Raw genomic sequence first — 11,255 nt, 5'->3', positions numbered from 1 at the left:
CGTTCTTTTAAAGAAATCAGTTTTTTGGTAATTTGTGTTATAGCATTGTAATTCAAAAATTTAAAGCTTTTTGAGCAGGTTGTACATGTGTTTATTTCATGTTTGGCAAATATAACTCGAGCAAAAAATTTAATTTCTTACTAAAGCTTTGTTTGGTTATTGTTTTTGCTTAATTTGTAGAAAATAAGTAAATTGATCTTTTATTGATTTCTTTTCCAGATTCATGGTTTATGGATTAATTCATTTAATTGATTTCTTAAATTATTGTTGGCATTAAAATCATTACATTAACTGTAATTTTTTAATAAATTTTATTATTTTTAAGCATGATATAACTATTACTTTCTAATATAATATAAATGTAATAATTGGGCAACGTTTATAAATCATTTATCATAACAAATATTTTAATTTTATTATTTGTTCAGATTCCTGGATAATTGAAAACTTGAAGTTGTTTGTTGTGCCTTTAAAACCAAATACCATGATAAAGATTTGTTTATTAAAAACAGCAGACAAAACTATAGATAAAACCTACAAATAAAAAATATTTTTGTTACACGGTATTAAAAAACGAACTAATATATCTATTTTTGTTTAATAAAATTTTAAATATTAACACAAAAATATTTAGAACTTATCATAAGTAGAATGTTCTTTTGTTTTATCATTTTAACATATTAAATTATCAAACAGTATACATATAATAATAACAAACCTGTTTAACTCTTTAAATATTTCATAAGTATATGACATCGCACCATTTCTAAACAAGATTATACAAGATTAACAACAAACCTAAAACCTTGAAATAAAATTATGGTTAGTTAAACTATAAGTAATTAGAATTGCATAAAATATATACAGTAAAATCCATATATAAATAAGTTATTGAAGTGACCCAAATTAAACCTATAAAATAGGCAAAAATTAAAAAAATTAAATTCAATGATAATAAAATTTTTAAAACACAAAATTAGAAAAAATACAGAAATTGTAAACATTTGATATAACTTTAAACTAAAACCAAACAATTTTTATAAGAATATACAATATAAAAAGATAAAAGAAGTTATATACAAATATCATTACATATAAACTAACAAATTAACCAGAGCCATTCAAAATAAAGTTTTAAAACAGCAACAAAATTACTTTAAAAGTGTATTTGAAATATGGTTGTTAATAGTATAAAAATATTAAATTAACCGTTTTGACATCACAATTACAAATATTGGTATTAAACAGCAACCATTGTTGCACTATATATTTTCCTTTTTGCTTTAGCAATAATTGTCCACTTGTTGTTCGTGAAATCAAATACTTCAATGGAATTAACTGGATTACCAAACAACCTAAATAATAAATGAATAAACCAGAATTTATTAAATTATTACAAACTAAATATTTAGTTTAACTTACTTATCCAAGCCCCCAACAACATAAATCTTGCCATCTACAACTGAGGCACAGTGATCATATCGAGCCTTGTTCATTGGGGCAACTTCTGACCATGTATCAGTAATAATGTTGTATTTGATCACTAATGAAACAGCGACTGAGCCATCTCGACATCCACCTAGAAAAAATATGTTTAAAGTTTTTCAAATATTTATTTGATTTGGATAAAAAAACTACAAAAAGTAATAATTTTATTTTTATTTCTATTAAATTTATTAATTGTTTCTGTTTAAAATGATTACAAAAAAATTTACTTTAAGAAAATTTGACTTACCAGTAACTAATAGGTGATCATCTAAAACTACAGCTGCATGATCACTTACATCATGATTCATTGGAGAAATAAGGAACCACTTTTGTTTATCAAAATCAAAACATTCTGATGAACTTAATCTATTATCTTTATCGTTCCTTCCCCCGATTGCAAATAATTTACCTGAACATAAATATGAGTCTTTACCGTTTTTATTGTAAGATCTAATCCAAATTAATTAAAATTAAATATCTAATTATATCGTTTGACATCTTTTTATTGATTGTTAATCTAAATTTTTGCAGTCGAAAAAACTTTGAAATAATTTACATGAAATTTGTATGTTTACCTTTTGCAGCAAGCAATACATGATCGCTACGTGGAACAATCATGTCAGGAATATTTCCTCTTTTATTTGTCCTCACATCCAAGAATTCCCCACTTGATAAAATTTTATTATTTTTATCTCGGCCTCCAGTTGTGTAAATACAATCTAAAACAATAATTACTAAGATTTAAATACTCTACAAAACAAAACCTTACAAAACCAAAAATGTTTTAATTAAAAAGACCATTAATTAGTTTTTAAGTATATTTTTTTTTTTTACTTTAAAATATAATATTTATTCTAGACCCAAACTGTGTAAATACATACTATACCACTTTAAAACTAAATAAATTTCAAAATACAAGTTTTATTTCTTTTTCTTAAAAGTGCAAAAGTTTATAAACCAACCATTTATGACAGCTGATGATGCATACCACCGAGCTTGTTTCATTGGAGGTTCAACTTTCCATTGTGGATCTACTTCATCTAACTTTAAACTCTCAACAGAGAATTTACCCAACCCTCCCATGATGAAAACTTGTTTGTTGACAACAGCAGATGAAGCTCCCAACCTTTCTTCATTTAATTTCTACAAATATATTTAAAAAAAAAATGTAAAAACCAGTAATTAAAAATTTAGACTCTTGAATTAAAATCCAATCCAATATATTTAAAACTAACATACTGGCATTGAAGCCCATTGTTGGGTAACAGTGTTAAACAAAATAGCTTCCGTTTCATAACTCTCCCCTCCCATAATAAGTAACTTTGCTGGATCTGCAATTTAAATGTTAAAAAAATGTTATTTAAGAAAAATGAAAAAAATAATACATTTAGGTAGAATAATTAAACAGTTTGGTTTACCTTTTAACTAAAACAAATTTTTTTTTGTTTATGGTACATATAATTAAAATTAAAATCACATATCTTATAAAGTAAGGTTTAATATTATTCATTCATCCACAAAAATATTTGACTAAAGTTTTATAAATAAATAATAGTTGACCTTTTTTTTCTGGTGGGGCAAAATTAACCAAAGCAGAGATAATTAAATGAGAACATTCCAAAGATTTCATTATCAAATCCTGCAAACAAGTTTGTACAAAGTGTTACTTCAATTATAACATTTTAAATCTTTTAATAAAATATTTATGACTAAACTAACCTCTTTCATTACAACTTGTTGTAGAAATTCTCTGCCTAATTTAGCAAGATCAAGAGATTGAAACAATTGGTTGACATGTTTCTGTCGTTCATTGCTGTCATGTTTTATCCAATTCATCATCACATTGTAAATTATCTTCTCTGATGAAACCTGAAGTTGTGCATATTATTAAGAATTTTAAATATAAAAATCAATTTGCTAGGTTTGTAACTGAACTTTGCTATTTTGAAAACTGCTAAAAAATAATTTTCTTGCCTTTTTTTCTTTCAGTTTTAGAATAGAAATCAAATCCTTAAAACAAAGTTTGATAAATTCTTGCTTTGATGCAACCTTTTCAAAATTCTCAGCAATTATTTTCTCGGCTCCTTGCTTTAAGTTTTCAAGGTTGTATCTTTGAGAATAAGCCAGCATGGTTAAACAATTCTCAACATCAACAATGGTTTGCAGAAATCCTCCACAAAACTTGCGAAGTTCTAAATATATAATACGTTGTAATTTTAAGGTTAAAACTATAAAAGTATCAATCTTACTGTTAATCTGTAGATAATCTGCTGCTTCCATAATCTCAAAGACATTTTCTTCAGTTATCAGGATTTTTGCAGTGTAGGCATAATCTAAAATAAGTTCCATAATTTCCGCGCTTATTCCTTGGATCTTTACAATGGGATTGTATTTCTCTCTCATCTGTAAAAACATGATTTCTTATAAAACTTATTTATTTTTGTAAAAGTTACACATTTAATAACCTTATTGTATAAGTTGCTTTAAATTAAAATTCCTTAAAATGTTTATTTAACCTCAGTTGTAAACATTGTTCCAAAGAAAACACAGAAAAATCCAAGAATGTTTTTGTGGGCAGAATGCTCCTTCTTTCCATCATTGATTATGACATCACAATAATCTTTGTCTCCTTTTCTATCCCTGACATAAAAAACAACTTATTATATTTAAGAAACATATTATAAACAATTTTTTAAACAATTTTACATTCTACATTGATTAAAACTGATTTTTAATTAACAAACCTGCTTAAATCTTCAAATATTTTATCAGTATGGCCACTGTTAAATTCTTGACTTCGAACCATTTTTAAACAAATTTAAACAACATTAACAACAAACCTAAAACCTTAAAACAAAATTATGGTTAGTAAAACTACAGTGGTTAGAGATGCAAAATATAAATACATTAGAAATTAAATTATGTTAATGAACGAAAAAGGTGACACATTTAATTTAAAAAATAGTCCTAATTTAAAAACATAAATTCAATGCAAATAATATTTTAAAAGAATCAATTAGAAAAAAAATACTAAGAGATTATCACCATTGGTGGTCAATTTTAAACTAAAATTAAACAGTTATTTAAAATTTTACAAAATAAAAAAATTAATAAAATTATCTTCAGATATCAAGTTATATATTTTACAGGTTTTCAATAGTTTAAATAATCTATTAAAAAATTTTGAATATTTTTTAAATGCATAAATTTTAAATAATATTTTAAAACAATCACAAAAATATTCTTAAAATGTACTTGTTATGTGGTTAAAAAAAGTAATAAAATAATAAATCAACCCTTATGACATCACAAATATAAATATTGGCATTAAACAACAACCATTGTTGCCTGAAATATTTTCCTTTTTGTTTTAGCAATAATTGTCCACTTGTTGTTTGTGGGATCAAATACTTCAATGGAATTAACTGGATTACCCCTAAATAATAAAACCATAAACCAGAGTTTAATAAATTATTACAAACTAAATATTTAGTTTAACTTACCCTTCATTAATGCCCCCAACAACATAAATCTTGCCATCTACAACTGAGGCACAGTGACCATATCGAGCCTTGTTTATTAGTGCAACTTCTGACCATGTATCACTAATAATGTTGTATTTGATCACTGATGAAACTGGACCAATGCCATCTCGAAATCCACCTAGAAAAAATATGTTTAAAATTTTTCAAATTTGAATTTGATTTAGATAAAAAAATTTCAATAAATAATAATTTTATTTTGTTTCCATTAAATTTAATAATTGTCTCTGTTAAAAAATAAATTTTAAGTTAAAGACGATTACAAAAAAAATTTAATAAATCTTGACACACCAGTAACTAATATGTGATCATCTAAAACTACAGCTGCATGATTATTTACACCATGATTCATTGGAGAAAGAAGAGACCACTTTTGTTTATCAAAATCAAAACAATCTGATGAACTTAATCTATTATATTTATCATCAACTCCCCCGATTGCAAATAATTTACCTAAACATAAGTATTTAGAGTCTTTACCGTTTTTATTGTATAATTTGTTTACCGCACCGTTTTTTTTAAATCTAAACCAAATTAATTAAAATTAAATATCTAATTAAATCGTTTGACATCTTTTTATTGATCGTTAACATAAATTTTTGCAGTCGAAAAAACATTGAAATAATTTACATGAAATTTTCTACGTTTACCTTTTACAGCAAGCAATGCATGTCCTCCACGTGGAACAATCATGTCAGGAATATTTCCTCTTTTATTTGTCCTCACATTCAAGAATTCCCCACTTGATAAAGTAAAATTATTTTCATCCTGGCCTCCAGTTGTGTAAATACAATCTAGAAAAATAATTACCAAGATTTAAAATACTCTACAAAACAAAACCCTTAAAAAACTAAAAAAAATTTAACTAAAAAAATCATTATTTAGTTTTTAAGTATATTTATTTTTCTACCTTAAAATATTATATTTATTCTAGACCCAAATTGTGTAAATACATACTATACCACTTTAAAACTAAATAAATTTATAAAATACAAGTTTTATTTCTTTTTCTTAAAAGTGCAAAAGTTTATAAACCAACCATTTATGACAGCTGATGATGCCCACAACCGAGCTTGTTTCATTGGACCTTCAACTTTCCATTGTGGATCTTCTTCATCTAACTTTAAACTCTCAACAGAGAATTTACCCAACCCTCCCATGATGAAAACTTGTTTGTTGACAACAGCAGATGAAGCTCCCAACCTTTCTTCATTTAATTTCTACAAATATATTTAAAAAAAAAAATGTAAAAACCAGTAATTAAAAATTTGGGCTCTTGGATTAAAATACAATCCAATATATTTAAAACTAACATACTGGCATTGAAGTCCATTGTTGGGTAACAGTGTTAAACAAAATAGCTTCCTTTCCATAACTATTCCCTCCCATAATAAGTAACTTTGCTGGATCTGCAATTTAAATGTTAAAAAAATGTTATTTAAGAAAAATGAAAAAAATAATACATTTAGGTAGAATAATTAAACAGTTTGGTTTACCTTTTAACTAAAACAAATTTTTTTTTAGTTTATGGTACATATAATTAAAATTAAAATCACATATCTTATAAATTAAGGTTTAATATTATTCATTCATCCTCAAAAAAATTTGACTAAAGTTTTATAAATAAATATAAGTTGACCTTTTTTTTCTGGTGGGGCAAAACTAATCAAAGCAGAAAGAAGTAAATGAGAACATTCCAAAGATTTCATTATCAAATCCTGCAAACAAGTTTGTACAAAGTGTTACTTCAATTATAACATTTTAAATCTTTTAATAAAATATTTTTCACTTAACTGACCTCTTTCATTACAACTTGTTGTAGAAATTCTCTGCCTAATTTAACAAGATCAAGAGATTGAAACAATTGGTTGACATGTTTCTGTCGTTCATAGCTGTCATGTTTTATCCAATTCATCATCGCATTGTAAATGACCTTCTCTGATGAAACCTGAAGTTGTGCATATTATTTAGAATTTTAAATATAAAAATCAATTTGCTAGGTTTGTACCTCAACTTTTTTATCTAAAAAACTAATAATTTCCTTGCCTTCTTTTCTTTCAGTTTCAGAATAGAAATCAAATCCTCAAAACAAAGTTTGATGAATTCTTGCTTTGATGCAACCTTTTCAAAATTCTCAGCAATTATTTTCTGGGCTCCTTGCTTTAAGTTTTTAAGGTTGTATCTTTGAGAATAAGCCAGCATGGTTAAACAATTCTCAACATCAACAATGGTTTGCAGAAATCCTCCACAAAACTTGCGAAGTTCTAAATATATAACATGTTGTAATTTTAAGGTTAAAACTATAATAATATCAATCTTACTGTTAATCTGTAGATAATCTGCTGCTTCCATAATCTCAAAGACATTTTCTTCAGTTATCAGGATTTTTGCAGTGTAGGCATAATCTAAAATAAGTTCCATAATTTCCGAGCTTATTCCTTGGATCTTTACAATGGGATTGTATTTCTCTTTCATCTGTAAAAGCATAAATCAAGTTGACTAAACTTATATATTTGCTTGAAAATTATTTATTATAAAGACACTATAATTTCTAATAAAACGACTTTGTAAATCAAACACATTTGACTACTTTATTGTATAAACTTTTTGTCATTGAAAGTTTTTAAATTGTTTTATTTTACCTCAGTTGTAAACATTGTTCCAAAGAAAACACAGAAAAATCCAAGAATGTTTTTGTGAGCGGAATGCTCCTTCACTCCATCATTGATTATGACATCACAATAATCTTTGTCTCCTTTTCTATCCCTGACATAAAAAACAAAAAATTATCTTTAAGCAACTTATTTTTCGGTTTTGATTGTTTTTTTTAACAATTTTAAATTCTACTTTGATTAAAACTAGTTGTAGTTAACAAACCTGTTTAACTCTTCAAATATTTTATCAGTATGACCACTGTTAAATTCTTGACTTCGAACCATTTTTAAACAAATTTAAACAACATTAACAACAAACCTAAAACCTTAAAACAAAATTATGGTTAGTAAAACTACAGTGGTTAGAGATGCAAAATATAAATACATTAGAAATTAAATTATGTTAATGAAAGAAAAAGATGACACATTTAATTTATAAAAAAGTCCTAATTTAAAAACATAAATTCAACGCAAATAATATTTAAAAAGAATCAATTAGAAAAAAAATATTAAGAGTTTATAACCATTGGTGGTCAATTTTAAACTAAAATTAAACAGTTTTATAAAATTATACAAAATAAAAAAATCAATAAAATTATCTACAGATATCAGGTTATATATTATACAGGTTTTTAGTAGTTTAAATAATCTATTAAAAAATTTTGAATATTTTCTAAATGCATAAATTTTAAATATTGTTTTAAAACAATCACAAAAATATTCTTAAAATGTACTTGTTATGTGGTTGAAAAAAGTAATAAAATATAAAATCAACTGTTATGACATCACAAATATAAATATTGGTATTAAACAACAACCAATGTTGCATAATATATTTCCTTTTTGTTTCAGCAATGATTGTCCATTTGTTGTTCATGGGATCAAATACTTCAATGGAAGTAACTGAACCCCTAAATAATAAAACAATAAACCAGAGTTTAATAAATTATTACAAACTAAATATTTAGTTTAACTTACTTATTCCTGCCCCCAACAACATAAATCTTGCCATCTACAACTGAGGCACAGTGACCATATCGAGCCTTGTTCAGTGGTGCAACTTCTGACCATGTATTAGTAATAATGTTGTATTTGATCACTGATGAAACTGCACCAATGCCACCCCGATATCCACCTAGAAAAAATATGTTTAAAGTTTTTCAAATTTTAATTTGATTTGGATAAAAATATTTCAAAAAGTAATATTTTTATTTTTATTTCTATTAAATTTAATGATTGTTTCTGTTAAAAAATAAATTTTAAGTTAAAGACAATTACAAAAAAAATTTACTATAAAAAAGTTTGACTTACCAGTAACTAGTATGTGATCATCTAAAACTACAGCTGCATGGGCATTTACACCATGATTCATTGAAGAAATAAGAGACCACTTTTGTTCATCAAAATCAAAACATTCTGATGAACTTAAACTTCTATTTTTATCATTCCATCCCCCGATTGCAAATAATTTACCTAAACATAAGTATTTAGAGTCTTTACCGTTTTTATTGTATAATTTGTTTACCGCACTGTTTTTTAAATCTAAACCAAATTTATTAAAATTAAATAATTAAATCGTTTCACATCTTTTATTGATCGTTAATCTAAAATTTTGCAGTCGAAAAAACATTGAAATAATTTACATGAAATTTGTATGTTTACCTTTTGCAGCAAGTAATGCATGACCTCTACGTGGAACAATCATGTCAGGAATATTTCCCCTTCTATTTGTCCTCACATCCAAGAATTCCCCACTTAATAAAGTAATATCATTTTTATCCTGGCCTCCAGTTGTGTAAATACAATCTAGAACAATAATTACTAAATTTAAATCACTTTAAAAAATAAATTTCTTAAAGTTTTAATTAAAAAGACCATTAATTAGTTTTTAAGAATATTTATTTTTTTTACCTTAAAATATAATATTTATTCTAGACTCAAAATATGTGAATAAAATCTATACCACTTTAAAACTGAATAAATCTCAAAAGTACAAGTTTAATTTATTCTTCTTAAAAGTGCAAAAATTTATAAACCAACCATTTATGACAGCTGATGATGCCAACCACCGAGCTGGTTTCATTAAAGGTTCAACTTTCCATTGTAGATCTACTTCATCTAACTTTAAACTTTCAACAGAGAAATCATGCTGCCCTCCCATGATAAAAACTTGTTTGTTGACTACAGCAGATGAAGCTCCAAACCTTTCTTCATTTAATTCCTTTAAATATATTACAAATTCAAACTACACAAAAGTTTATTATATTTTTTCAACTATGACCCTGTTACATTCTTTAACGTTATTTAATATATTTAAAACTAACTTACTGGCATGAGAGTCCATTTTTTTGTAATGGTGTCAAACAAAATAGCTTCCTTTTCAAAGTTATATCCTCCCATAATAAATAACTTTGTTAAAGCTACAAAATCTATATAATCAACCAAATATAAACATAAAATTTATGTCTATAGGATATATAAGATATATATATAAAAATTAAATTATATTAAAATTGAAGCAACATTTTGTCTAGTTTAAAATTAATTAAAACTATTTTTACTCTTTATATCAACATCAAAAAAACTGTTATACAAAATTTGCCTCTGTCCATAGAACAAAGACAATTTTTAATTTCATTATTGCGCATAAATAAAGCTAAGTTGTTTTAATAATTACCAACCTTTAGAATTTTCTTTTGGTGAAACTAAATTAACCAAAGCAGAGATAAGTATTTGATTACACTCCATAAATTTTATTATCAAATCCTACTTGTTGTAGAAATTCTCTGCCTAATTTAAGAAGACTTGTTGTGGAAATTCTCTGCCTAATTTAAGAAGATCAAGAGATTGGAACAATTGGTTAACATGTTTCTGTCGTTCATTGCTGTCATGTTTTATCCAATTTATCATCGCATTGTAAATGAACTTCTCAGATGAAACCTGAAGTTGTGTATATTATTAAGAATTTTAAATATAAAAATCAATTTGCTAGGTTTGTAACTCAACTTTGTTATTTTAAAATCTACCAAAAAAATAATTTTCTTGCCTTTTTTTCATTCAGTTTCAGAATAGAAATCAAATCCTCGAAACAGAGTTTGATAAATTCTTGCTTTGATGCAACCTTTTCAAAATTCTCAGCAATTATTTTCTGGGCTCTTTGCTTTAAGTTTTCAAGGTTGTATCTTTGAGAATAAGCCAGCATGGTTAAACAATTCTCAACATCAACAATGGTTTGCAGAAATTTTCCACAAAACTTGCGAAGTTCTAAATATACAATATGTTGTAATTTTAAGGTTAAAACTATAATATTATCAATCTTACTGTTAATTTGTAGATAATCTGCTGCTTCCATAATCTCAAAGACATTTTCTTCAGTTATCAGGATTTTGGCAGTGTAGGCATAATCTAAAATAAGTTCCATAATTTCCGAGCTTATTCCTTGAATCTTTACAATGGGATTGTATTTCTCTCTCATCTGTAAAAACATAAATCAAGTTGACTAAACTTATATATTTGCTTGAAACTTATTTATACTTTGTAAATAAAACACATTTGACTACTTTACTGTATA

The 11,255-nt window shown here is 25.6% G+C and overlaps 5 protein-coding genes across 5 annotated transcripts; all 5 read right to left on the bottom strand.

The window, feature by feature from the left end:
* Positions 1 to 901: 901 nt before the first annotated feature.
* LOC145743419 (uncharacterized) lies at positions 902 to 2,815 on the bottom strand. Its single transcript, XM_082561374.1, has 6 exons — positions 2,728 to 2,815; positions 2,451 to 2,631; positions 2,064 to 2,207; positions 1,736 to 1,897; positions 1,423 to 1,579; positions 902 to 1,355 (listed from the first exon to the last, which is right to left on the bottom strand). The coding sequence occupies exons 1-6, from the start codon at positions 2,797 to 2,799 to the stop codon at positions 1,241 to 1,243; spliced, it is 831 nt and encodes a 276-aa protein (XP_082417500.1). The 5' UTR covers positions 2,800 to 2,815; the 3' UTR covers positions 902 to 1,240.
* A 183-nt stretch (positions 2,816 to 2,998) lies between these two features.
* On the bottom strand, positions 2,999 to 3,891 carry LOC145742678 (kelch-like protein 12). The gene is made up of 4 exons (XM_082560456.1): positions 3,738 to 3,891; positions 3,463 to 3,680; positions 3,208 to 3,357; positions 2,999 to 3,127 (listed from the first exon to the last, which is right to left on the bottom strand). The coding sequence occupies exons 1-4, from the start codon at positions 3,889 to 3,891 to the stop codon at positions 2,999 to 3,001; spliced, it is 651 nt and encodes a 216-aa protein (XP_082416582.1).
* A 726-nt stretch (positions 3,892 to 4,617) lies between these two features.
* On the bottom strand, positions 4,618 to 7,969 carry LOC145742677 (kelch-like protein 12). Its single transcript, XM_082560455.1, has 11 exons — positions 7,908 to 7,969; positions 7,673 to 7,796; positions 7,077 to 7,505; positions 6,829 to 6,978; positions 6,670 to 6,748; positions 6,348 to 6,439; positions 6,070 to 6,250; positions 5,681 to 5,824; positions 5,322 to 5,483; positions 4,992 to 5,151; positions 4,618 to 4,924 (listed from the first exon to the last, which is right to left on the bottom strand). The coding sequence occupies exons 1-11, from the start codon at positions 7,967 to 7,969 to the stop codon at positions 4,816 to 4,818; spliced, it is 1,692 nt and encodes a 563-aa protein (XP_082416581.1). The 3' UTR covers positions 4,618 to 4,815.
* Positions 7,970 to 8,393: 424 nt separating this feature from the next.
* Positions 8,394 to 10,460, bottom strand: LOC145742676 (uncharacterized). The gene is made up of 7 exons (XM_082560453.1): positions 10,366 to 10,460; positions 10,013 to 10,113; positions 9,725 to 9,905; positions 9,347 to 9,490; positions 8,996 to 9,157; positions 8,663 to 8,819; positions 8,394 to 8,595 (listed from the first exon to the last, which is right to left on the bottom strand). The coding sequence occupies exons 1-7, from the start codon at positions 10,430 to 10,432 to the stop codon at positions 8,394 to 8,396; spliced, it is 1,014 nt and encodes a 337-aa protein (XP_082416579.1). The 5' UTR covers positions 10,433 to 10,460.
* Positions 10,461 to 10,474: 14 nt separating this feature from the next.
* Positions 10,475 to 11,147, bottom strand: LOC145741895 (kelch repeat and BTB domain-containing protein 8-like). Its single transcript, XM_082559573.1, has 3 exons — positions 11,006 to 11,147; positions 10,731 to 10,948; positions 10,475 to 10,624 (listed from the first exon to the last, which is right to left on the bottom strand). Exons 1-3 carry the CDS (start codon positions 11,103 to 11,105, stop codon positions 10,475 to 10,477), a joined length of 468 nt encoding a protein of 155 aa, XP_082415699.1. The 5' UTR covers positions 11,106 to 11,147.
* Between the last annotated feature and the right edge of the window lie 108 nt (positions 11,148 to 11,255).

This window comes from Corella eumyota, chromosome 2 (genome assembly GCF_963082875.1).
Source record: "Corella eumyota chromosome 2, kaCorEumy4.1, whole genome shotgun sequence".
NCBI lineage: Eukaryota > Metazoa > Chordata > Ascidiacea > Phlebobranchia > Corellidae > Corella > Corella eumyota.
This window is presented reverse-complemented; position numbering and strand designations above follow the sequence as displayed.